Below are 25983 nucleotides of genomic sequence, written 5' to 3' on the forward strand. Positions count from 1 at the left end.
CAAAATATGTTAGAATATTGACTAGGGAGTAGGGACCCACACTTTTGTCAAATGAGACTCAAAGTTGAGTATTTTACTTAGCAATTTTCTTTTGGGGTTGCCAAGTTTAGATACCAACTTATTGATAGACATTGCAAAAAATACTCCCTCTCTTAAAAATATTCACTTGAGTGTCACCATTGGAGGGTCTTAGGCCTTGTTTGGTTGACAAGCCAATTCTAGGGAATTTTTAATTCTTAGGAAATAAATATATGCATACTTCTTTGATTGACAAAAATATAGAAATTTAGACTTCTTATAAAGTTCTACTTTTCACAAAATGGAGGAATTAATTTACCTAATCCATAAACAATTTTTGGGAATTCTTAGGAATTACAATTTCATAGGAATTGAGATTTTATGGAAACTAGTTTGGGGCCCGGGCGATGCCCCGGGTTATGTTTAATTACAAAATGAAACAATTACCTTGAGTTTAAATAATATTTTGTAACCAATACCTTAAGTTTAAATAATAAAATAAAAATGTTAAAATTAGTTGGGGATGGAAAGGGAATTGTAGTAGTATTTGTTTTACAATTAAGTACGGAATTATATATAATGGTATTAAAAAATTGGGAATTTCAAGGGTTGTAATAGTTTAAATCTAATCCAAGTACTAATGTGTTGTCATGTCATCATCTATGTGGTGCTATGTCATAAATGTTATAATGACAAAGCATGGCACATGTCATCAACATGTAAATCCCTTGGGTCTTAATAATATTATAGAATTTCTACTTCCAACATCCAACCAAATAAGGCCCTAGACGAAGACAATGAGAGGTGTGAGCAAAACTTTCGGGTACCTAAAATTGAAATTGGAACCAGAATTCGTTAGAATTTGGTAGGTTCAAAATTAAATTGGGATCCGATGGTTTCAGTTCTAGATAATAACTGGTTGCTACCATTATTCTAATTTTAATTTCCAATTCTCAATTTTTAAAACCAGAATCAACTGGGTACCCGATTACTCGGCATATATATTCAAATACGTGAATTACACATATATACTCCATGTGTTGAATGTAACTTATTAATAACAAGTAACTATAAAGGTTAATTTAATAGAGTAATAAAAATAAGTTTTAATCGGTTAAGGTTTAAGATTAGTGCAATAATATAAGCTCCACAAAAATAATTTCAATTAATAAAAAATTAAAATTTAGCAAAATTATGGCGAAAGAGAACAGGGCCTGTTAAGGTTCAAAGAAGAGATAGAATTAATAAGCTAAGGTTAAAACTTTAGCATTCATATTCATCTTGGTTATAACCTATATTAAGAGTTAAAATTTAAAAATGAGCTCATTTATTAGAGATTCTTGTTGGAAAATGGATAGTGCTACTCAAAGTTTTAAAAATGTAGGGGTTTTTATTTGTAAAAATTTTAAGCGGTTACAGGTTGACAAAATAACATATTCAATGGGTAGTTCTTGATAATATTTTTATAGAAAAAGGGTGAAGCAAACTGAAGGAGACGAAGGAAAAAGGTGAGTAAACAAAAAAAAAAAAAAAAAAAAAAAGGAAAAGGAAAAGGAATAGAAGACAATATTGATAATTTTGTTGTTATCTACTCCCTCTGTCTTCATTTAAGTGACTCAGTCTCTATAAATGATCGTTTTTATTAAGATGCTCATAATTATGTTAACTTTTCCCATACCTGGTGCAAATTAATTCCACTTTAAAGGAGGAGTGGATGAGATTCGAACCCTTGACCTTTGTGTCACGCTGGCTCTGATACCATGTTAGTGGACCATCTTAACCAAAAGCTTAAGCTGATTATTGAGGCCCAGGAATATGTTTTATACTCTATCAAAGATGCTACTCTGGAACATTATGCATACTATTTTTCCTGTAGCTGGAAAATTGGTTGTCATTCTTCCTATTATCTCCCCTTTGTGTGATCGTTGTAATCTTTATAATGAATCTCATCTACATTTATATAGGATATGCTTTTCATCATCTATACTTTGGAAGGATATTTTTACTAAAATCCACCTGCTAACTGGGTTTAATTTTCATAAATTTTTTAGTCTAGATTGGATGGATAGGCTTGATTTCAACCTTGCTTTTGATAGTCATTGGAAGATGACATTTACCGTAGCTCTTTGGCACATTTGGAAACATAGAAATATTGCGGTTTTTTATCTTAAAATGTTCAACTCAAGAGTGTTTTTTAGTAGATTCATTAAAGATTATCAATGTACTAACCACATTATGCAGGGCGAAGCTATAGATTTTGGTATGCCAAGCAACTCGAGGACTTTGAAGACTTAGAGCCCACCCCCTCACGGATGGGTCAAAATCAACATGGATGGTGCTTGGATCTTTATTAATGTTGCTGCAAGTGGTTGTGTTGTGAGGAGAGATGATGGCACCTGGATCATGGGATTTTCAAGCAAGTGTAATGTTGTATCTACATTTGCATCTGAGTTACTTGCAGTCGGGGAGGGGCTTGCGATGGTTAAGAGGTTGCAGATGAAGGAGGTTGAGTTGGAAGTGGATGCCTTATCTCTAAAGGTCATGCTCAACTCTCCTGGCAAAAATATCAATCATGAATTAGCTGCTGTGATAAAGGATATTAAGGAGACCATCAAGTACTTTGATGTCTTTGACATTATGCATGTTAAAAAGAACAATAATGCAATAGATCATGAGCTTGCTGCCTTCGGTCTGGAAATGAGTATTGGTCACACTCTCCATATGGTGTGTCCTGATAGGGTTAAGCCCATCTATGATGAAGAGCATACTGCTATTGCTGCTATGCGAGAAGCCTAATTCATCCCCTGTCAATCACTATATAAACTCTAAGTCTGTTTTCTCTTTGTCTTTTAAAGCTTTTCGAAGGTGCACTATTTGTACTCTTAGGACATGTTCACATATACTGAACTGAGCTGAATTGAACTGAACTGATTGGAGCTGAACTGAACTGAATATTTTATGAGAGAAAGAAATTAGGAGCTAGACCGAACTGAACTGAACTGATTGGAACTGAACTGAAATTAAGTAAATGTGAACAGACCCTTAGTTAGACAACCTCTTATTTTGTTATTGCTTTGATGTCATATGTACTAGTTAATATCTCTGCCTCTAAATTTGCTAACAATTTGAGGCTGTTTATTTTAAACATTTAAGTAAGGAAATTTTGACTTTTGCTATCTCTAAAACACATGAAATTCATTTTTGCTAATTGGGAAAAGTTTTATTTTATTTTACTACCTATCAAATCCCGTTTTTAAAATTTTGCTACCAATTAACGGAATCAATTAGGGTTCCGTTAAAGTTTTTTTTTTTTTTTAATAATAATAAATTGAAAATTAAAATTTTTTTAAAAAAACCCAACCCATCCCGTTAACCACCCTTCCCCCTCCCCTCTGGCGAAGGTAATCCTGCCACCCCTTCCCCCCCTGTAGTGGCGGATTTATACGTGTGCACACTAAGTCACGTGACTCAGCAGTGCCAAAAAAAATAAAATAAAAAAAAAGAAAAAACAATAAACTAGAGAAAACGGCCAAAAGGCCCAAAACGCGTGAAACTAAAATATTGGAAACCTCACAACCCTAAATCCCTCTCCCACATCAAGCGTTCAAGCCGCTCCTCCTTTTTTTCTTTCTCTCTCCTCTTTTATTTCTCTTTCCTCACGCTTCTCCTTCTCTTCTCCTTTACTTTCCACTTCTTATTCAGTTCTTAGTCTCGGAAATTTCCGAATGTTTAGGTGGTGGTGTTGATAAATTTAATGGTTTTTAAGGTCGAATTCGACCATGAAAAATCTAGATCTAGAATTTTTATGGTCGAATTCGGCCTTATTAAACCAAATTCGAGATAATTAGAGGTTTAAGGTATGGTTTCGTGTTTTGTTTGATTTTTGGTTTCGTTTTTTTAAGCTGATTTCCTTCGGGTTTTTTTTGTTGATTTTTGTTGTTTGTTATAGTGGGTTTGATTTTCGTTAATTTCTGGGTCTGATTTGTTTTTCGTTGAGTTTAGGGTTTGATTTTATAGCAAATTTTGGGTTTGATTAATTGAATTTCGTGTTATACTTGGGTAAATTTGTGGTTTGATTTTCATTAATTTTTAGGTTTGATTTTTGAGGTGAAATTGTTTGATTTTTGTTAATTTTGGTTATGATTTGTTGATTTTTTGGGTTTAATTTTGTTGGAATTTCATGTTTGTATTCTTGTAAATTTTGTTGGGGTGGCTTTTGTGGTTTTTGCGGTAAATGGGTGAGATTCTAGGGTGGGCAGTGGTGGTAGGTAAAGGTGGTTTCAAATGGTGACTCACATATACGGAAATCCTGGATCCGCCACTGCCCCCTTGCCGGCGGCCGACGCTCAGAGCTTCGGCCGGAACCGGTGGAACCCACCACCTCCCTTTCCCCCACCACTATGCAACCAACGAACCCCTTCCCTTTCCCCGTTCTCGTTGCCCTGACCCCCACCTCGAACCAAAAACCAACTTTTTCCCCTTCCTCCCATCGGAATCCGCCCCCAGCCTCGTTCCCCCACCGAAATCGACCCCGCTCCCCTTCCCCTACCGTTTTCGGCTTTCCCTAACCACCACCTCAAAACCACCCAAAACGAATTTATGGTTTCATTTTTGCTAACGGTTTGAGGCTGTTTGTTGTAAACATTTTAAGTAATTATATATCATTATTACGTGTTAAAAAAAAACTTCATTACTTTTAATCTATCAGATTTGTTTAATAGCAAAGTACATTTCACATTTTCACTACTACTAGTATTTTGTTTTAAAATGCAAAAATACAACTTTGTACCCATTGTTAGGCCCCATTCACTTCACCTTATTTTTACTGAAACAAAATTATATTTGCTGAACTTAAATTATTTTACGGAACTTAAGTTAATTTTATTGAACTAAAACTATTTTTGCTAAACTGAAATTATTTTTACTGATTTTCAATTATGATTCTTCTTTAAGAAAACTGAATTTTACTGAACTAAACTTAGGCCCTGTTCTCTTCACCTTAAAAAAATAATATTCAGTAAAAATAATTTCAGTTCAGTAAAAATAAGTTCAGTTCAATTCAGTAAAATTTATTCAGTTCAGTAAAAATAAGTTCAGTTCAGTAAAATCCAATTTTCTTAAAGAAGAATTATAATTGAAAATCAGTAAAAAGAATTTCAATTCAGCAAAAATAATTTCAGTTCAGTATAATTAATTTAAGTCCAGTAAAAATAATTTCAGTTTAGCAAAAATGATTTCAGTTCAGTAAAAATAATATCAGTTCAGCAAAATTAAGGTGAAGAGAACATGACCTTATTTTTATTGAACTGAACTTATTTTTACTGTACTAAAATTATTTTTACTTAACATTATTTTTTTTAAGGTAAAGTAAACAGGGTCTTATATGACACTTAAATAAAAATGAATAGACTAGAAACAACAACGTTTCTCTAAAAATTGAGAAAAACGGGCTGCTTTAAGAAAAAAAAAAAGGTTTTGTTTTTTATTTTTTTGAGGGCATAATTGAGAAATTATAATGACAAACTCATTGGAGAATAAAACAAAGGATAAAAAGGTGAATGAAAAAAAAAAAAAAAATCTGAAAAGAAAGAGCAAGAATGAGCAGCAGCAGTAGCAACGCAGAGGTTCTGAATGGCGAAAATGCCGCAAGCCTATTAAATTCAGTGGACGCATTCCTATTTGACTGCGATGGTATGCCTTTACACTTCTTTTTTAAATTTAATTCAGATATCTTTATATTCGTGTTTGTGTTTGGGCAGGTGTAATATGGAAGGGTGACAAGCTCATTGATGGCGTTTCTCAGACGCTTCAATTTCTCAGGTCTCAGGTATTCTTTTTTTTAGTAAAAAAAATAATTTATTATTCGATATTTGAATTTGATATACAATTAACTGATTAAGGATGTGAGATTTAATTTATGGCAGGGAAAGGCGCTAGTTTTTGTGACCAACAATTCCACCAAATCAAGAGCTCAATATGCCTCTAAATTCCTTTCTTTGGGCATTTCTGTTTCTCAGGTACTTCTTTTTTTACTTATACCGATTGTGAACCACAACCCTTCAAATTAATACGAGTATTGTTATTACTATTATTTTGACAGGATGAGATATTCAGCTCCTCATTCGCAGCTGCTATGTATTTGAAATCCATACAATTTTCTCCGGATAAAAAGGTATACGGCATAATGCGGTTTTGTTTATATTAGGGGGCGTTTGGTTCGTAGAGTGGTATTGGGTTGGAACTTGATATTTAATACTATGTGTTTGGTTCAATTCTGGAATGGAATATCATCCCTTTCATGTATTTGATACCTAAGGAAATGGAATGAGCCAAACCCACCTCCCCTTAAGGTTTCTAAACCCATATCTCATGGGTTTGGGGTATGAGTTTAAAATTCATATTTTTGACAACCAAACATATGGTATGGGTTTTGGTCATTCTAAACTCACACCTCTTACCTATAATCCGCGAACCAAACGCCCCCTTGTTGTTTATCTAATACCAAATAAATTAAATCATAATTATCAGGTTTATGTTATTGGTGGAGAAGGCATTGTAGAGGAGCTGCACCTTGCTGGCTTTACATCCCTTGGTGGCCCTGTATGAATTTCATTTCTCTATTCGCCTTTCACGCGTTCATTATCATACGTATATGTCTTCTTATGGATTATACTTATGGATTCTACATTGATCTTGCCACAGGAAGATGCTAATAAGAAAATTGAGCTCAAACAAAATCCGTTTTTTCACCATGACAAGACTGTAATGTAACTTCATTTTGCCACTTTTTTTATCACTATTTCAAACACCTTCAATTCTCATTTTAATTAGTTTTTGCATTGATTTGCATTTTAGGTAGGAGCTGTTGTGGTTGGATTGGATCAGTATATTAACTTTTACAAGCTCCAGTAATTTTTTGCCTTCTTTTTGCTCTTTATGTCACAATTGATTCTGTATTTTACATTTATATAATGCCTTTCTGTTTGATGAATTAGGAACTTGCTTTTATAATCACTTAGTCATCTACTTTGATGATCACTTCTTCACTTACTCCCTTGATTTATAGTCTGCATAGGACCGTCAACTCATGTTTTTACATAATAATATACGATCTGGTAATATTACTACTACCGCTGTTCTGTTAGACACCCTAGTTTGATCTAATCGCAAATTACAGCACCTGCAGAAGACACCTATTGTTGGATATGTTGTCAACTTGTAATCTTCTGTTTTTTTTTAGCCGTGCTTATGTTGACTCAAGCAGATCTTGCTAATTGTCTCACAACCTGCTTGCTGTAAGTTTTGGCTAGTCTACTCCTGCAATGGGCGATGCCTACTATTTTTTATCTGAAGGCTTATTCAACATTTAAAGCATCTCCTCATACTCGATAACAGGTAGAAATGAGGGGGCTAAAAGTAATGGTGAAAAGTGTAATTGTATCAGAATCTGCTAAGTTCACTGCTTGCTTTTTTCTTACCTTTTATTAGTGCTACTATGCTTGAGATGTATTCCCTGATCTCCTTTGTTTCTTCTGTTGATTAACAGGTATGCAACACTTTGCATTCGTGAGAATCCAGGATGCCTATTTATTGCAACCAACCGTGATGCTGTGGGACATATGACTGATTTACAAGAATGGCCCGGTATTCTTCTTTCCTTGCTATATCTCTTTAAATTTCCCACAAGATTGGAATAATTTCACACAGAATAATTACGAAATATGACATCTAGCCTTTTTGTTCTTTCTTAAATTTGGGTGGCAGGTGCTGGATGTATGGTTGCTGCTGTGTGTGGCACAACTCAGAAAGAGCCCGTTGTGGTCGGAAAGCCATCAACATTCATGATGGACTTCTTGCTAAAGAAGTAAGTACTTTTTTTATTAGATGCAAAAATTCTGCATAATGTAGACATGACCTGCAGGCTGCAGGCTGCAGCCCCTTTCATATAGTCCTGAATGATCAACCTAGTGTGGCTTAGTAGTACTGTTGGTAGCATTGTATTGTATATTAGATATTTGAATGCTGTGTTTTGTATCCAGATTCAATGTCGACACCTCCAGAATGTGCATGGTGGGTGATAGATTGGATACTGATATTCTATTTGGACAGAGTGCTGGCTGCAAAACACTCCTTGTTCTGTCTGGTATAACAACTACTTGTTTTGATTGCAAATATTGTATCATATAAAACTGTAGAACAAACAAATTTTACATTTGTGGTCATTTGTTATGGCACTTTTACTGCAGGTGTGACGACACTGCCTGCTCTTCAGGACTCAGCAAACAACATCGTGCCAGATTACTACACAGACAAGGTGTCTGACTTGCTACAACTGTTGGGACCGTAATTATATTACATTTCAGCGACCAGTGGACCTGCACCTCCCAACCCATGAAGCCACTTCCTTCCATGTTATCATGTCAATCCATGTCCCAGTTTAGTCCCAGTTGTTAGTCTTGCTACTGGAACTCTATCAAACTAGGTTTACCAAAATGTGCGGTAAGCCACAATATTATTTAGCCTGAAAGTATGGAGTAGTTCTCTGTTGTATTTTAATCAGGCTATTTGATTTACCCCTTCTACTCTTCCTTGATATTTGGAAAATAAATTGGTGACACTGTGATTGAGTGTTGACTACTTCTTGATTGCTCAATTAGCATTTGGATTGATCTGGGTCTGAATGGTCTACTTCAATGTGCTGATATCTTCCGACCTTTATTTCTTCTTTACAGCCATTAAAATCCTCACTTTATTCTATTACTATGATTATTTCTTCTTTAGGCACATACGAGCTAGAATGAATTTTGCTTTTGGATTAGCAATTTAGCACCCCAAGTATAATATAGAGCTTTCAAGGGGCGTATTTGCTTCAACTTTAAAAGTTTATTTTATCTAAGTTTTGACTGATCAGATTTATAAAGTTCCAATTACACCCTTTCGGGTTTGGTCAGTTTAGAGTTAGGTTGGTTTAGCTCAACTAGTCTGTACACAAGTTGGTTTGGGGCCAAATTATCTTGAGAAGGGTTGAGTGGTTCATGATTTGAAAATCAGGTTTTTCGCTCGTATGTTTATAAGAATGTGTACCTGGGAAGTAGGTTTATGACCATTCACAAATTGGGTTGGGTTGAGTTCATGGCTGGTTTCATAGAGTCTTGGGCCAAATTTTTTGGCATGTGGCCCACCCACCTTGAAAGTCGGGTTAATGTTGGCTCTTATTGGGTCGGACCTTGGTAATCCATTGATCTGGTTGATTTGGATAGATCATGGTTAACCCAGTCCAGTGACTATTGCAACAAATCAAAGTAATGGTGGATGGAAATACAATTTTGTACAATTTTGTAAGGACACAACTACACAAGTAACTAATTAATCTATCTAGATGAACGGACACATAGGGCAATATTCATTGTACACCATCTAGTTGAACTATACATCTAGAGTTATATTTTTGCACATATACTTAATTAGAGGACTTCATTGAACAATTGATCAAGTAAATAGTGTGAATTATCCGTGAACTTAGTAGTTAGTACTTTTAAGTTGTATAGTGCACACCCTAAGCATTTAGGCATACACCTAAAAGTTAAGTTGTCAATTTTTTTGCGACTACGTGTTAAGGTGTCGTTGTTGTTCTCCCTTTGTATGTCTATATCTTAAGTCCCATCTTTAAAATTTGATGTAGGAAAATGGATTGGATGCGGAAGATGAAAGATAGAGAAGGGTAGGATTTAATTATAGAGGGGGTATGGGGATTGGGGACAGAGCAAAGGAATGCCACACAAGTAAAGAATATGGTGGTTGGAGGTTTCTCTCATCTGGACTCTGGTAGTTGGCTATTAGCAGTGTCCAATTCCTATCTACAAGTGATATTTGTCAAGTGTATCTGATTGAGGATGTGTTTGCTATTTATGGATCGATATACCACAAATTCAATATGGAAACTAAACACTGCTTAGTTTCTTGGTATTGAAGTCTTGGTATAAAATATCAATAGGACCCCGCTTTGGTGGCGGGGATATAAATCTATAGAATCCCTTTTCTTACACTCCCAATGAATATGATAAATGAAGTTAAAATAAATTGACATGTGAGAGGTGCTGAATTTTTTTCACCTACTTTTATTATATAATATAGAGTCGTAGAATATTATTATATCTGTTACTATGATATGTAACCATACAATATCAATTATGTGTAGCCTCAAAAGCAAACATGTAGCCTGAGGGGTCTCCCTTCCCACTCTTTTCTCCCTTGCCATTCATTTAAGATAATTGACCTATCATTGTCTGTTGTTTTGTTACATAAGATCGATGCGAGCAAGTTGATCTATCTTAAATTTGACCTCAACTAGTGCCTTTGCACACTGAATATGTATTTCTACTGTTAATAGCACAAGCACTTATAATTATGTGCAGCATGAGTTTGTGCTGTTGTCCGTTACTCTTTGCCTGCTGCACTATAAGGCGTATAAGCTGGTAGTAAAAGGAATGCTTCTTAGTTCTTACTAATTTATACCATGTGTTGCTGCTCCTAGTAACACTTCTGTCTACCTTGGTTAATTGCCTTGGACTGTGATTGTGAAGCTATAGGCATGAATGGCGGGCAGCCGGGCAAACACATAAATAACACTTAAACAGTGCTGATTATCTAAAATCTAACCTCAAGCAGCACTACTATAGGGAGTATCAGTGTGTCACTATCATAAATTATTCATGGTCAAGGGCTACGCTTAAAGTTTGCATAATAATCATTACATGTATGCCTTTTATGATTGATTAGAAAAATAATACGATACTGTAGTATATATCATTAATAAAGCCACCAATGGACATAGAATTAAGCATGGGTTGTGTTGCATGGAGATGGTCTAACTTGACAATGACACACGAGCTCGATGAAGAGGCATGCCAATGTGCCATGGGCACAAGTCTAAACAATATGTTCAAATTTTGGCACAAGTCGGAACAAGACAGGCCTACTGCTTGACCTGAATTTATTCTACTAATTTACAAAAAAAATATCATATAAATTTTTTTTTTTTTTTTTTTTTTTTTTGGGAGGGGGGGGGGGGGGGGGTTCCATGGGCATAGCACAATATATGGATTTTTGTTTATGAATGATATGCACAAGTCTAACATGATACCAAGTATGATTTTTTTGTATTTTGTTACAGGCATGATCCTCTACGCTCTAGCATGACACGTGAGCTAAACCTAATAATATCAATCATTCTACAATTACAAGTAGATGGGTCAAAAGTTCACCTAACCGATTCGATATAAAACGAACCGAACCGAACCAAATTTTTACTTGTATAAGCTTATAATTTAGCATCACTCAAATTTAAAATAGACCCAATCTAACCCGATTCAACCATATCTGACCCAATTACCCGACAGAATTAGGGCATTGAGTGAATGGAAAATGGATATGCATAGCAAGAGATCCAAACCCGATAGAAAGAAAAAAATGGGTGGGTCACTGGGTCGTCAACTATTATTGAAAAAAGGACTAATCTGGGGTTGCTTTCTTCCAATTTACTACGAGTAGCATTGTTTGAGTGACCTGTAGTACAGTAGCACTCTGTAGTATAATATCGGTTTGACTACCTCTTTACTTTCTTACTCTTTCTCTCTCCTCTAAATTACTCTCTCTTCTCATTCTTTCTCAGAACTATACTCTCTGTACATCCCACCTGAAAGCATAAACCCTGAAGATTCATACTACTTTTTATCAGGTTATTTCATTTCTTTTCTTTTCTGGGATCTCTTCTTTTTCACGAATTAAAGATCTGTTCTTTTGTTTAATTAAATTTGTTAATCTTATACCCAGTAATTTTATATTTGTTAATCTGCATTTTGTTCTTCTTAATTTGGTTTCTTCTTCAAATTGAAGTTCCTTCCCTGGATCCCTTTCTCCTTGTTCAATCTCACCCCCTCTTTTGGGTTTCCTTTATTCCTTTTCTTTTTCTACTTTTCTGATTTGATTTTTGTAATTTACATATTTGTCTCCTAATTTCTGTTTATGGGCATGAAATTAAAATTGAATTTGACTGTTTTTCTTCTTCTAAATTGTAGATAAATTGAAGATGTATATATGTATGTATGTATGTATATATATCTGTCAATGAGTGTGATTTTTGGTGATTTCATTCTATTTTGCTAAAAAAAAAAAAATTAAAAAAATATTGCATTATGAATCAGTCCATGCAACACAATCATATAATTTCCATGGAATAACATTAATTATCTTGTTTGATTGTGGGGTTTTGTGCTTTCTTAATTGAATAGGAGGTGGACTACAGAACTTTATAATTAGGGAGCTACTACTGTCATTTTCAGAAGAATGGGTGTTGAACCCAGATTCAATTGCATTTGTATACCATCACTTTGATGTTTCAACCCTTTCTTCCTTCCTAACTTCCTATGGCTTCCAATAATGCTACTAAAGCTTCGTCTGATCGCCAACATCGACTAGGGCGTTCGGCTTTTCCTTCCCAGGTTTCCGCCACCACCAAATCCAAACCCGAATTCGCTGACCACTTTGCAAACTCGCTGCAGATTGGCTCCAAGCACCCTGATAAGTCTAAATCCACCAACCAAAATGCATCCCTCAATTTGTTGTCTGGTGTTGAGCCCTCTTCGGCTGGCATAGATCCTGTTGAGAATGAAGCTAGGATTTTGGAAGATTTATCTACTGATAATGAGAAGAAAACATCAGAATATGGAAGTATCAAAGACAGTTCAGTGTCTGCTAAATTTAGTGATGGAACAAGCAGTGCTGCTAAGACAAGTGGAAGTGCCAAAACAAGTGGCCGGCTTGATTTTGTTGAAAGTGGCAAGAGTAGTTTGTGTAGAGGAAGCACTAGCACTGATGTTAGTGAGGAGAGCAGTTGCAGCAGCTTTAGTAGCAGCATTAGCAAGCCTCACAAGGGGAATGATGTCAGATGGGAAGCTATTCAAATAGTCCGTGCCAGAGATGGAATGTTGGGGTTGAGCCACTTTAGACTGCTTAAAAGATTGGGATGCGGGGATATTGGTAGCGTTTACCTTGCTGAGCTGAGTGGAACTAAGTGTTACTTTGCCATGAAGGTAATGGACAAAGCATCTTTGGCGAGTCGCAAGAAGTTACTTCGAGCTCAGACAGAGAGAGAGATTCTTCAATCTTTGGACCACCCTTTCCTTCCTACTCTGTATACCCACTTTGAGACCGATAAATTCTCATGCTTGGTGATGGAATTCTGCCCAGGTGGGGATTTGCACACTCTTAGGCAGAGGCAGCCAGGGAAATATTTTACTGAACAAGCAGTAAAGTAAGATTACCTACAGCTCTAGTACTAATTAAACTTTGTACATGGTGTCATGTTTCTTGTTAATTGCTCTGTCTATCTTTACCATTGATCATTTGGATTTTCTTTGTGGTATATCTTTGCTAGGACATATTATTTTTTCTACTTGACATGTTATTATTCGTTACGTTCACTGAATATGTCTGAACTGAATCACATTTCAAGATCTTAAATTTACTCATTCCACAATCTTATATTGGCAAGCTAACTTAGAGAGCTGCCGACAGTGCCCAGTTTACCTTGTGCTGCAATGGTAGAGGATTAAGACTCCATGGTACATTTCTGTGCCACATTTTGCCGTAGTTGACCAATTACATCTGTGAAAGTTCAGTGAATATGATTCATAATTTTGCTGATGAGGGTTCCTTGTATGGTGTGTTTGCTGGTGCTAAGGTACTGAGTTTTTCTCCAGTGGCTTGTACTCTTGTATGATCTCGTATCACTATAAGATGCAAGCAATACCAGCATTGTGTTCTGTGCTTCAACTTTTGACTAGGAAAGATTAAACTTCATCATTCTTTTTGGAGGAGAAGATTGAACTTCATCGTTGTGTCACATGAGCATAGATTTTATTTATTTATTTTTTTCAATTGTGTGCTGCAACCACGCTGACTTCTGTTTTGCAATCAACTCTTGCAGATTTTATGTAGCAGAAGTCCTCCTGTCACTGGAGTATCTTCACATGCTTGGGATTGTCTATCGTGATCTTAAGCCTGAGAATGTCCTTGTGAGAGATGATGGACACATAATGCTCTCAGACTTTGATCTTTCTCTTCGTTGTGCTGTGAGTCCAACACTAGTGAAGTCATCATCGAACGAGACGGAGCCATTGCGAAAAGATCAAGGTTACTGTGTTCAGCCAGCTTGTATTGAGCCTTCCTGCATTCAGCCTTCATGTGTTGCGCCGACAACATGCTTCTCGCCACGTTTTTTTACAAGTAGGTCTAAGAAAGATAAGAAGGCAAAGAATGAAATTGGAAACCAAGTGAATCCACTGCCTGAGCTTATGGCAGAGCCAACCAGTGCCAGATCAATGTCTTTTGTTGGTACCCATGAGTACTTGGCGCCCGAAATTATCAAAGGGGAAGGTCATGGAAGTGCAGTCGACTGGTGGACATTTGGGATCTTTCTTTATGAGCTGTTATTCGGTAGAACTCCTTTCAAAGGTTCAGGGAACCGTGCTACTCTGTTCAATGTTGTGGGGCAACCTCTAAGATTTCCTGAATCCCCAACTGTAAGTTTTGCAGGCAGGGATCTCATAAAGGGGTTGCTTGTGAAAGAACCACAGCATAGGTTGGCATACAAAAGAGGGGCAACAGAGATTAAGCAACACCCATTTTTTGAAGGTGTGAACTGGGCACTAATACGATGTGCCACACCTCCTGAGATACCAAAGCCTGTTGTTATTGAAAAGGCAGCAGTTCCTCCTCCCTCTCATGAAAAAGCTGATCCTGCCATGAGGGCACCTGATCAAAAGGGTTCTGACAATTATCTTGAATTTGATTTCTTCTGAGGTTGCAATCTTTGTTCCAATTTTCTTCTTCTTTTTTTCATATATGTTTCGCATTCTGCTGGATTAGGAGAACTGTTGCCAAAAAGATTTGATCCTTATAATTATCTAGTGAGCACAAATTGGGAGAAACGCGGTGGAGTTGGAGTGCCCTGTACTGAGGAGGCAGAAGCAGATATGATTGCTATACGCTGATCCAGGCCTGCGAGGGCTGTAACTGGTTTTTGCCTGTAATGTATTTATGTTAAAACTAATGTATTGGGTGCGGTGTGAACTCTCCATATACTCGAAAGAGAGGTAAAATGTATATGTATCTTAAGATGTGCTCCATTTGTTTCAGAGCTTTTTATTTTTCGAAGTATCTACCCTACTCGTTGCATGTAACATTTCATTTAAGTCAGATACATGTAGTCATTGTTGAGTAAATTAGCCATTGCTATAGTATTACAGTACTAGATAGTAGATAGTTGCTACTCTCTTGACAACATGAGGAGAGTGACCCATTTGTTTTTAAGGGTCATAATCTAAATTTTGTTGGATAAAATTCTTCTATATGTCCAGTTTTAATTGTGTCTAGGTCACACTCTTTGAAAAATGTCTACTTTTTTTAAAAGATTATTTAATATAAAATGATTTTTATTAAGAAGGATGAATAAAAATGGTAGTGTATATAAAAAGTTAGAATTATCTTTTAAAAACAACATAATTGCACATGCTAAAGAATAAAAATTTCTGCTGGCTGTACTGCACCAAGGCAAGGGTGACTACATGTGCATGATTAAGGACTAAAGTAGCATAATTCTGTATTGTTAAAGGGCTGGGAGTCATAATTAGGGTCTAAAGTCAGTAGATCAAAGTAGGATTCGGAGTATTAATTAAAGACATTTAAATAAGTACATATTACTTGATATTATTATTGCATAATTGTCGGACTAAATGTCTCCTAAATGGAATTATTGTATGTTGGACCAGATATACAATAGTACTCTGCAGCAGAGTACAGATACAACAACTTTAAAAGTGAAGTGAACTACTCAAGTGTGAGGTTGCATATTTTCTTTACAAGTCACAACTCTCAAGGAGGAACGGCGGCCAAGTGGGGTACAGGAAGATCACATTTGTAAAAATAATGACAACAAAATGCGGTGAGCGTGGATCGAACACGCGACCTTCAGATCTTCAGTCTGACGCTCTCCCAACTGAGCTATCCCCGCTTGTTGTATTCATCCTCCACAATAAATATCATACTTATATGATGTATTCAACCTTTAAAGCAACAAGAGAATGAGCTGTGGGACGTAGGAGGTTGTTGTTGCTGCTCGTCAAATTGATTACGGCCTTCACTAGACGCAGCTGTTGGTGAAGAAGTGGGATTTGAATGCAGATGATCTTCAAAGGTTCGATAATATTCAGACATATTCAGTTTTTTGCCTTGACATACGATTGTGAGCTCGCAACCCTCAGCTGCATTTTGCCTTATCTGATCTGCTACTGTTGCACTTCCTTTTCCTGCCTTCAGTTTCCTGTTACATCATACAATGCACCAATCTTTACTTTGATTTTTTTTTTTTTTTTTAAAAAAATAATAAAGTATACTCCCTTTACAAACTTAATGAGTTAATGCTCCCTATATTGTTAATTTAACCGTCTCATATGTAGTAGGCTTTGATTATTTATGGCCAAATCTTATAAGTTTAACTCATTTTAATCTTGCTTTCAGGATCAGTACAATGGATTACTACTAGCTTAGCTATATCTATGTATAGTTGGTGTCTGTAATACCTCAAGTTGGACTTGGACATTCCTACAACCAATTGGCGAATGTTGAGAACAGAAATCAACTCCACGATAGCATTTGCCACTAAATCACTCTCAATTAGTATAGTCTCTACCTGTACCTGTACATATTAATCGTTTAATTAGTATGCATTTCTTGTTAGATACAAGCATTGTACTGCCCAATACACACTTAACTAAATTTAAGTTTATGGGATTAGCATTTATAAGTTACCCGATGTGAAGTGCAGATATCCACATACTTGTTAAGTAATTCCCGCCTCTTCCTAGTATCCTCCACCATGTAACTCTCCACAAGGTCTGGACTCACTTGAGTCTTTGGTACCACCCCTCCTCCAACTGCAATAATCATTATTGTGTTATTAGCAAAATGCATTTATTATCATATGGTAATTTCCAATTCCTAAAAGATAAATGTGTTATGCACATACCAATTAGTTAATTACAGTATTACAGATTCCAGATTCTCTTACAGCATGTTTCATTAAATTAATATAGCCAAGGGAGCTAAACTATTCATTAAGATTTGTACATGTATGAAGTAAAATATTAGAAAATAAAAAATAAAAAACTGGAGGATATGGCAGGCCAGTTAGATGAAGAAATTAAAGAAACATGTATAGGAGACGAGGTGCTTACAAGGGCTTGGAATGAATTTAAGGTCAGAGAAGACGTGAATGAGATAAACAAGAGTAGTTCCAGGATGAACAGAATGCTTGAGGGTCCATAGAAGCGCACCATTGCTTGATTCACTCTTACCCACCGCAACATATACCACATCATCAGATGATCTTCCACTGTTATTGTGGATGTCAATTGAGAACAAACTTGTGGTATTAGTTATTATGCCACCTTCACTTATAGTAGTCAACTGCTGCCCTCCTGATCTCCCGATAAAGCTAGTTTTCTTTTTATTAAAATTATTGTTATTTTGATGTGATGATGAAGATGATGCAACAAGAATCTCTTCATCTTCCTCCATGATCTCAATGATCTCGCTCACACCACCAAAATAACCATCCGCAACAGCAGCAACTGCACGGTCATAATTGCTGTTGTGTATGGAATCAAAATGAGAGTAGTGATGATGGTCAACTGATGCAGGGCTGGTGGTGGCTATTGCACTGGCATTGGCATCGCTGTCATCGGCCCTGCTAGGGGATGTTATACTTGTGATTTCCATAGACGAGCTTGAGGTTAAAGGTGCTGACACTAGTTTTATTTAGTTTAATCTGTTTTTTGAGATTGATCTTTGTTTTTATATTCTGGCTTGACTTAAGCATAAGGGTTTCTAGTCTCTACCAACAAGATGTAATGAAAATATACTGTATTATTTATCCAAGTAAAGAAGACTTATGAGGAGCAGGTAAGGAGAAGGCTAAGAAGGCGATTAGTTGCTGATAATAATATGTTATCCTATGATATGATATGCCTCTCTAATGTAGGGAAGGGCAGGGAATTGAGACTATAATTCCCTGTAATTATATTATATTTCAAAGTTTTGATATAGTCTGAATGTCTGATCAAGGGAGTTAGATGGTGCTGACTCTGTTGGTGCTGACTTTGTTGCTCTACCATTCATTGGCCTGAAATATTCGATCAAGAGAGTACAATTAATCGTTTAAGTTGTTGAATATTCTCAATCCTTTTCTTAGCAACATAAAGGTCTCAACAAAATCTATTAACTTGGGCCTAGCTTAGCTAAGATGATGTTTTTCTTAGTTCTACCTTTACTTTCATTATCAGCTGCTTGTCTAGCTGTGAATGTTGCGGACTAGACTAAGGCTAGACAAAATTGTTCTTTCCCATTCACTTGGTGTCTCGGTTACAACCAAATTATTCAAACCTGAATGCGCCGTGGTACTATTTACTACGGAGTACTTTTTATTGCATTAGTGGGTGGTTTTTTGAAACAGTCCAGCATAAGGTACATGAAGTTGCATAATCTGTAGTCTAGTGTCATGGATAGTTGTTTTTTTCTAGTGAGAAAAATCCCTCAAGGAAAAGTCTCAAATCTGCATGTCAATGTTCAAAAAAGGAATATGCGAATACGTGAGAGAATCACGGAGAACTATTTCCAAAGAATTCGTCATGACAACTACATGTACTTTTAATTTAATATATTGTGCTCCTACTCTGTATAATGTGCATTATTATTTTATTACAAGGGTGAAGGGTTTATTGTTTGTCTCTTACCTTCCTTTGCCTGCCTTCCTCACCAATGCTAAGTTAGAAATAGTACGATGTACAAACAATTAAAAAAAATAAATAAAAAAGATAGTCATACAACATACTTTGTTTCATGTGAAATAACAAGCTCTTACTGACTTACTCCCTCCATTCCTTGCTGAAGTATTATATACGATGTATGTATAACAGTATAAAATTTGAAGTGTTATATTAAGAAATATTTATCTCTTTTTCATGTGATTCTAACAAGCTATCCATTTGGTCGAATAATTCGTCACTGCTTCACAATTTATCTTATGATTTAAGGAAAAAAAAAACATGTAAATTGAGTTCATACCTTTTATTCTAAATTGATGATACAAAGTTTTGGATGTAATTAAAGCTAGGTTAGAATTATAGCACCTTAGTGGTTATTTTTAAATGATCTTGCTGCCTAAGTTTACTAATATCATGCATTTTTTTGTAAATACTGCTTGGAGTATAGTAATGTGTTGTGTAATTGTTTTTTTTTAAAAAAAAAAAAGGGATCTAATCTTCGCTACATCCTGAAAGAACTGTAAGGTACTACCTTGGATTACAAATTTCATAAACATCTTTATAGATACATCATCCAGCAGTCTGTACTCCAGCATTGTGATGTAAATAAACAGAACATTTTCCATACTCCTGCCAGACGTCTCTGCAGAAGAAACTGAGATCACTCAAAATTGTTGAGTCTGAGTTGCACAGAAATGGACCCGACTCAACAGATGGTTCAAAGCGAAATAATGTATAGAATTCATGAACACTTAGCAATGACAGCTCTCAAGGGAATGATGATTCCAGAAATTGATTGCAACACCGGGAATACAACAGCTCCTCAAATGTGGGATCAGGTTGTAACATAGAAGCTACACAAACCAACATCATTGGCTCTGTCTAATGAACAATTATACCAATGAAAACTTAATCTGAATTGCAATTTGCAATATAGAGATTCTTCCCCAGCCATAAGCTGCAACAATTTTTTTTTATTGCTGTACAAGAACATTTTAATACAACGATGAGAAAACATGCAAATTCTATAATTTTTTTGTCTGCAACATGAGCTTATGAGCAAGATATTGATACTAAAGACAATTTTCAGGATCAGGTTCCTCTGTATCACTCTGAAGTGTCAATTCAGCTTCAGTTGTTTGATGATTCCTCCGATGCAGCTCCGCTTCCAAAGCACTCTTTGCAGCCTCTGCCATTTCAGCAGTCTTTAGAGCCTCCTCTTCCTTCATCTTTAGTTCTTCTATCTCCTTTGAAGCAGCTTCATACTTTTTAGCTGCTTCCTTTTGGCTTGCCACTAGATCTTCTACCAGAGCCAAGTTTGCAGTTACTTTTATGTCAGCTAACTTTTCAGATTCATCAACTTTCTCCATCAAAGAGTTGTAATCTTCATTCGATAACTTAATCTTTCCACTGCTTTCAGAAGTAGATTCCTGAGCAGCGTCAGCATTTTCAGAAAGAGCTTTAACCTCATCTTGTGCAGCTCTTTCTGCGGCTTTGGCTGCTTCTACTTCTTTCAATAAACTTGCTAGCTTATTTTCCATCTCTGCTATTGACTCTGTGATAGTCTTGGATTCTTGTTTCCGCTCCTCTATTTCCTTCTTCATCTCTTGAGTTCCTTGCCTAGCTCTCTCAGTTTCCAGTGTCAGTTGCTCAATCAATATGGCCGTATCATCCGAGACATCTGCTGCACTTGTTTTATTTACAACACCAGCTTCAAGCACATTCTTGTGATCATCTACTTCGGCTTGAAGCTTGTTGACTAAAGCATCTATTTCCTTCTGCTTACACTTCCGCTCTGCCAATTCCTTTCTAACATGTTCTAGCTCTTGCTCGAGGGATTCAACTGAATGTTGAACAGATGACTTCTCCTCTGCTATTTTCTCTAATGATTTCTTAGCATTCTCAAGCTCAAAAGTTGTTCCTTGCTGAGATTCTAAATAAGCAGCTCGGGCTTTTGATAACTTTTCTTCAATATATAAAATTTCAGCTTTAGTTTCCACAAGTTTCAATTGCAGATTTTCATCCGATAGTAGAGATTGGTGTTCATTCTTCAGAGTGAGCAATTTATGCTCCAACTCTTCCTTGGAAAGTCTATCAGAACATAGCTCCTCATGTTTATTTGTTGAAAGCTTCTGGTGCTCCTCTTCAGCGTCTTTAGAAGAAGACTTGATCTTGGCTATTGCTTCCTGCATGCTAGAAATCTGCTTGGTGAGGTCACTGACTGTGTGTTGGTGAGCTTCTGCTGCCGCATCTGCTTTTTGTTTATTGCGTAAAGCAGTGGCTTTAGCTTCTAAAGTCGCGTCATAATCCCTACGCACACTGTTGAGTAGTTGTTTTGATGCATCAAGCTCCAAGATGGTAGCATTGTACTCCTCTCTGGTGGCATCCAGATCTTGCTGTACACTATCAACCACGTCTTGAGCATTAACACTAGATGATATTGCTTCTTCAAGCTCCCTAGCCCTAACATTAAGAGCTTCTGAATTTTCAAGTACAGACTTCTTGGATTCATTGATGGATTTTAGTTTTTGTTTGAGTTCATCAAAAGTCCTTCGAGCCTTGTCGAGTTCAGGTATGGTTTTATTTTTCTTGGATTCGGCTCCTCTCAGTTGCTCCTTCAGTTTATTCAGCTCGTTCAAGGCAATATGTAACTGTGCCTCCTTATCTAATACTACCTGCTTGGTTTCACATTGAAATAGAAAAGTTAGTAAATTAATTGCCATAAACTTTCTAGCATGACAATATAATAATTAAATAAAATACCTGAGCTTGTTTAAAACTATTCTTGGTAACAAGAGGTTTGGCTTTAGGAGAGAATGATGATGATGCTTCAACAAAGAGACTAACAGCATCTTTGACAGATTGAAAAGGAGCTTTGGTATCAATCTCTCCTACTTCGACTGCCCTCGGGGAGCTTCCTATGGAGTTCTGTCGTGTTCTTGCTATGTTCATCATGTTAGGTAATTGAAGTACTTAATTCAAGTGGTAGATCAATTAATGGTGCACCCTGACTATGTTCGCAATAACAAAAAATTGCAACCTGACATATGGTTGACAACATCAGAATTTTGCATGCTAAGATTATATGTTTTCATGTGAAAATTTTCTAATGACTTCAATCACTCTGTTTTCTTATGACACTTAGATCATAACAAAGCTTTAATGTCATATTCGTATAGGAGATCCTTACAGTTAGAAAATATTATCAAATAAATAGTAATATATGAAATTACACACAAGCTATTAATTTTTTGTTGTTGAAAGTAAAAATTCCTTCATTGTAAGAGAATTAAAGGAATTAAATTATATAGAGCATCTAAAAATTAAATCGAGGTTGTATTAGCACCCAATAAAAAAAAATCAGGAAACAATATGTGCACGTTGAAAAAAAATAAAAAATAAAAAATAAAATATCTTAATACATTGTTGTTAGAGATGAACATACCTGAAGAGAAAAATAGGGAGTTATGTATTGGAAAAGACAAATAGCTTCAAGTTATCAATTTAGAAAGGGAGATAATATTATGGCAATGTTCTATGATTAATCTTCGTAACAACGTTGCTGAATGCCCAGAACTATTATTATGGATTCAAGTTAGAGTGCAAATGACGAATTAAAATCGAAATGCAAGAAAGGAGATTAATCTGCAATAGGATGAAAATGAGAAAGGGAAAAAAAAAAAAAATAGAAGAGAAGACAGGACAAATAAGAGCCACACAATTAAAGAGGTTAACACGAACTTTGCTCAACAAAGCCTACAATGCTGGACATTATATTACTATTTTTAGATGAGAGAGGTGCTTTTATGGATGTATGTTTGATAAAACTAATTAAATTTGTGTGATATAATCTCATCCAACTTCTTTGATCTCGTTTAATATTAACACACTTGTCATAGAAACAAATGTAAAGATTAACAAACAATAAACTTGGTATTACAGAGCTTCTGCTGTATTTTTGTGTTCTGTCACTCGTTGCAGATTGCTGAATGCTGATAGAAAAATAAAAAAAAGCTAGCTCTGTATCATGATTGTTATGCATAGTAATATTTTCATCTGGAGCATATTCATGGTACACAAGCTTCGAGAATATTTTTGTTGTGTTAATATTAATCCTTCGAGCCTGTACTTACCACATTGAAAACAAAAGGCGGATAAAAAATGATAGTTGAGATGAGGCAACATAAGAGCAAATAAGCAGAAAGTTGAGAGTGAAGAAACTGGTTCCCATTATGAACCAGGTAATGTGGTACAAGTTAGAACAAAAAAGCAGCTACATTATGCAATGTAAGTGAAAAGATAGGCAATTAGGCGGTAACTATGTAAGGGAGTTTACATCCAGCCCATAACATAACATCCCTTCAAGTAAAAAGACATGAATGTTGGAAGGTTAAAGGACAAGCCTGAAGGTAAGGTTGATCCTGACAGCATCTAGTTTAGTACGTTTAGGCACGGAATGAATCCAATCCCTCTGAGTGTAACCTTTCATAACTAAAAGAGATCCATGTTTTAATAAAAAGGAATGCAGATCCTGATCAGCATTGTTGGTTTTCTTCAACCGCTTGCTTGCAGGTTCATCATTTGAATTCGCCTTTGACACTAGTAGCAAAAACAGATCAGATCAGACAGGCCGAAAAAAACACAGCATTATAAAGTCAGTTAATCACGACTAAGTGTAGCAGCAATATACAGCACACATACTAGCAGTCTAGCAGTACCTGATTTATTGGGTTTTTTCTTCAAGTAAAAGTGACGTTCACAACCAAAGGAAAGGGAAGCAATTAAAGGAGTAGGACCATAAAGAGGTTCATCATCAGAATGCCAAGAAACGTAGTCATTGCCACAATTGTATCTATTCAACAGCAAGCTATTGAAACGACTTCCAGGAACAGCATCTTCAATCTTGAAAATTTGATTACATAACTGTTCAATTAAACTATATTACAGCTAATTAGCGTATTAGTTAAATGATGAGATGAGACATTGAGACGTACCGCCCGGAGAAGATGATTAAGGGGTGGGAATTGGTGCCAGGGGTAAGCATGAGGTTGATAGCCACTGTATTTCAATTTGGAAACTCCTTCACTTGCAACATAGCAAGTGTCACGGGGCTGCAACCATTATTTATCAGTTTTAGTTACGAGTAATAAGGGTGTGTTCTGTTCATCTTATAAAATAATAAATTTAATTAATAAGGATGTGTTCCGTTCATCTTATAAAAAAAATAAGTTTAAGGTGTAATCGGGGCTAATAAGGTTCAATCAAATGACAAATTGCACATATAACATGAAAAATATATTTATTCGGGTTTAATAAGTTCAAGTGAAGAGAACGCACCCAAATAAATTAGCATATACCTGGAGGCAAGAACGGCCGAATACATGGATGGTAGGGCGAGTCCATGGAATATGATTGTTGAGGTATTCAAAGTAATTCCAGGCATCATCGTACTCAAGAAATCTGGGGTGATATTCAATTTCACTTCCATTTCCTAATTCTATTATCTTACTTTTTGTACTACTTTTCCGAATTTCTGACAACAACAACAATTCTTCTTCTTCTTCTCCTCCACCTTCTCCTTCGACCCTTTTGCTGTTGCTTTTGTTTAGATTCACTGCAATTGAATCTGATTTTTCATCTTCACTTTCTTTTGCTTTTGAGTTTTCCATTTTCTCAAAGAAAGGATTTTTCTGGGAAAAGAATCAACTTTGATTTGCCAATTTTACATACCACAAACTGCTGTAAATTTTTTTGGGTTTATGTTACAAGGGGTTAATAAGTTAATGATGGAGAGTTGGAGACCCAATTTTTTTTAGGGGCGTTTGGTTTGTAAAATGGTATGCATAATGCATTTGCTCATTTGGAATAAAAAATGGGGTTAAGGTGGTATCGGGTTGGAACTCAATACTTAATACCATGTGCTTAGTTCAATCTTGGAATGGAATCTCATCCCTTAATATCACGTATTTCATACCTAAGGGGATGGAATGAGCCAAACCCACACCCCCCCTCTAAGGATTCTAACCCTATACCTTATGAGTTTGAGGTTGGGTTTAAAATTCATGTTTTTGACAACCAAACATATGATATGGGTTTTAGTCATTCTAAACTCATACCTCATACCTATATTTTGCAAACCAAACGTCCCCTTAATTTGGTACGTGGGAATTAGGGTGAGATTGGGGGTGGGGGGGGGGGGGGGGTGTGTTTGGTACATGGGAATTGAGGGTGAAAATGAAAATTTTAATCCCAATTCAAAAAAAAAAAATAAATAAAAAAAAGTTTCTCTTGTTTGTTAGATGGGATTGGGAATAAAGAAGGGAATGAGATTGAGAATAAATAGGGTGAATTCCCACCATTTTATTGCCTAGGGGATGAGAATGGAAATAGAGAGAAAATGACATTTTTGCCATTAATGAAAAGGAGGGAGGAGAAAGATTAATAAGGGTGATTTTGTATTTTAGTTATTTATTCTCTATATATTCCCATTCTCAACCTAAATACAGTATTGCCATATTTCTGTATATTCCAAATATTTTATTCCCAATCTCATTCCCACATTTTTAATCCCCAAACTCCCATTCCCAACACTCCGTGGGAGTTTAATATCAATTGAAGAAATAAGCCTTGTTTGTTTGATGAGAATGAGAATAAAGAGGGTTAGGGAATGAGATTATTTAGGGGTGGATTCCCACCATTTTTATTAGCTAGGGAGGGTATGTAATAATTGGATGAGAATGAAAATAGGTACAAAATGACATTTTTGCCATTAATGAAAAGAAGGAAAAAGAAATATTAATAAGGGTATTTTGGAAAATTGTTATTTATTCCCTATATATTTCCACTCACTATCCAAAAAAGATATTGGCATATTTTAATGTACTCTCATCCATTAATTCCCGGCAAAACTGGCCTATAAGTTGTGTGCAGAGAATACCATAACCTTAATCAGGTACACTCTACATCATAAACTATTAAGTTTGGTGTAGAAAATGTCATAAATAAGATGAAAAGCGTATTTTTTACTTTATGATACCTAGCACGTGTTTCCTAATTACTTTTCTTTAACTTATTTTGTAATTAA

General features: G+C 35.8%; 5 protein-coding genes and 1 non-coding gene across 8 annotated transcripts; 3 read left to right on the forward strand and 3 right to left on the reverse strand.

Moving 5' to 3' along the window:
* Nucleotides 1–2346: 2346 nt before the first annotated feature.
* On the forward strand, nucleotides 2347–2814 carry LOC145610865 (uncharacterized). The gene has a single exon (XM_081666136.1). The coding sequence runs from the start codon at nucleotides 2347–2349 to the stop codon at nucleotides 2812–2814; it is 468 nt and encodes a 155-aa protein (XP_081522262.1).
* A 2739-nt stretch (nucleotides 2815–5553) lies between these two features.
* LOC145610083 (phosphoglycolate phosphatase 2-like) lies at nucleotides 5554–8671 on the forward strand. 2 transcript variants are annotated; one of them, XM_081665345.1, is made up of 11 exons: nucleotides 5554–5709; nucleotides 5778–5845; nucleotides 5943–6035; nucleotides 6119–6190; nucleotides 6547–6618; nucleotides 6721–6780; nucleotides 6874–6926; nucleotides 7565–7662; nucleotides 7783–7882; nucleotides 8058–8161; nucleotides 8265–8671. In XM_081665345.1, the coding sequence occupies exons 1-11, from the start codon at nucleotides 5616–5618 to the stop codon at nucleotides 8363–8365; spliced, it is 915 nt and encodes a 304-aa protein (XP_081521471.1). In that variant the 5' UTR covers nucleotides 5554–5615; the 3' UTR covers nucleotides 8366–8671. The 2 variants fall into 2 exon arrangements, with proteins under 2 accessions (XP_081521471.1, XP_081521472.1); XM_081665346.1 differs by lacking the exon at nucleotides 6874–6926 and having other exon boundaries at nucleotides 6721–6785.
* A 2926-nt stretch (nucleotides 8672–11597) lies between these two features.
* LOC145610082 (serine/threonine-protein kinase D6PKL2-like) lies at nucleotides 11598–15234 on the forward strand. The gene is made up of 3 exons (XM_081665344.1): nucleotides 11598–11755; nucleotides 12309–13330; nucleotides 14006–15234. Exons 2-3 carry the CDS (start codon nucleotides 12444–12446, stop codon nucleotides 14877–14879), a joined length of 1761 nt encoding a protein of 586 aa, XP_081521470.1. The 5' UTR covers nucleotides 11598–11755; nucleotides 12309–12443; the 3' UTR covers nucleotides 14880–15234.
* A 783-nt stretch (nucleotides 15235–16017) lies between these two features.
* TRNAF-GAA (transfer RNA phenylalanine (anticodon GAA)) lies at nucleotides 16018–16090 on the reverse strand. The gene has a single exon. It is a non-coding gene; the product is annotated as a tRNA-Phe (tRNA).
* A 3757-nt stretch (nucleotides 16091–19847) lies between these two features.
* On the reverse strand, nucleotides 19848–22060 carry LOC145610081 (WEB family protein At1g12150-like). Its single transcript, XM_081665343.1, has 2 exons — nucleotides 21663–22060; nucleotides 19848–21574 (listed from the first exon to the last, which is right to left on the reverse strand). The coding sequence occupies exons 1-2, from the start codon at nucleotides 21852–21854 to the stop codon at nucleotides 19973–19975; spliced, it is 1794 nt and encodes a 597-aa protein (XP_081521469.1). The 5' UTR covers nucleotides 21855–22060; the 3' UTR covers nucleotides 19848–19972.
* A 204-nt stretch (nucleotides 22061–22264) lies between these two features.
* Nucleotides 22265–24616, reverse strand: LOC145610084 (DNA oxidative demethylase ALKBH2-like). 2 transcript variants are annotated; one of them, XM_081665347.1, is made up of 4 exons: nucleotides 24257–24616; nucleotides 23894–24010; nucleotides 23618–23822; nucleotides 22265–23498 (listed from the first exon to the last, which is right to left on the reverse strand). In XM_081665347.1, the coding sequence occupies exons 1-4, from the start codon at nucleotides 24566–24568 to the stop codon at nucleotides 23290–23292; spliced, it is 843 nt and encodes a 280-aa protein (XP_081521473.1). In that variant the 5' UTR covers nucleotides 24569–24616; the 3' UTR covers nucleotides 22265–23289. The 2 variants fall into 2 exon arrangements, with proteins under 2 accessions (XP_081521473.1, XP_081521474.1); XM_081665348.1 differs by having other exon boundaries at nucleotides 22266–23498; nucleotides 23618–23801.
* Nucleotides 24617–25983: the final 1367 nt, after the last annotated feature.

This window comes from Chenopodium album, chromosome 24, assembly GCF_948465745.1.
Source record: "Chenopodium album chromosome 24, dcCheAlbu1.1, whole genome shotgun sequence".
NCBI lineage: Eukaryota > Viridiplantae > Streptophyta > Magnoliopsida > Caryophyllales > Amaranthaceae > Chenopodium > Chenopodium album.

Bases quoted from the DNA above. Each gene is read 5' to 3' on its own strand.
- LOC145610081 (XM_081665343.1), bottom strand. From the start codon at position 21,854: ATGATGAACATAGCAAGAACACGACAGAACTCCATAGGAAGCTCCCCG. The intron at 21,575-21,662 runs GTATTTTATTTA...GAAACCAAGCAG, and splicing joins ATAGTTTTAAACAAGCTCAG to GTAGTATTAGATAAGGAGGC.
- LOC145610084 (XM_081665347.1), bottom strand. From the start codon at position 24,568: ATGGAAAACTCAAAAGCAAAAGAAAGTGAAGATGAAAAATCAGATTCA. The intron at 24,011-24,256 runs GTATATGCTAAT...TAATGGTTGCAG, and splicing joins TCGGCCGTTCTTGCCTCCAG to CCCCGTGACACTTGCTATGT. The intron at 23,499-23,617 runs GTACTGCTAGAC...TTTTGCTACTAG, and splicing joins GAAAAAACCCAATAAATCAG to TGTCAAAGGCGAATTCAAAT.
- LOC145610865 (XM_081666136.1), top strand. From the start codon at position 2,347: ATGGATGGTGCTTGGATCTTTATTAATGTTGCTGCAAGTGGTTGTGTT.
- LOC145610082 (XM_081665344.1), top strand. From the start codon at position 12,444: ATGGCTTCCAATAATGCTACTAAAGCTTCGTCTGATCGCCAACATCGA. The intron at 13,331-14,005 runs GTAAGATTACCT...CAACTCTTGCAG, and splicing joins TTTACTGAACAAGCAGTAAA to ATTTTATGTAGCAGAAGTCC.
- LOC145610083 (XM_081665345.1), top strand. From the start codon at position 5,616: ATGAGCAGCAGCAGTAGCAACGCAGAGGTTCTGAATGGCGAAAATGCC. The intron at 5,846-5,942 runs GTATTCTTTTTT...AATTTATGGCAG, and splicing joins TTCAATTTCTCAGGTCTCAG to GGAAAGGCGCTAGTTTTTGT. The intron at 6,191-6,546 runs GTATACGGCATA...CATAATTATCAG, and splicing joins AATTTTCTCCGGATAAAAAG to GTTTATGTTATTGGTGGAGA.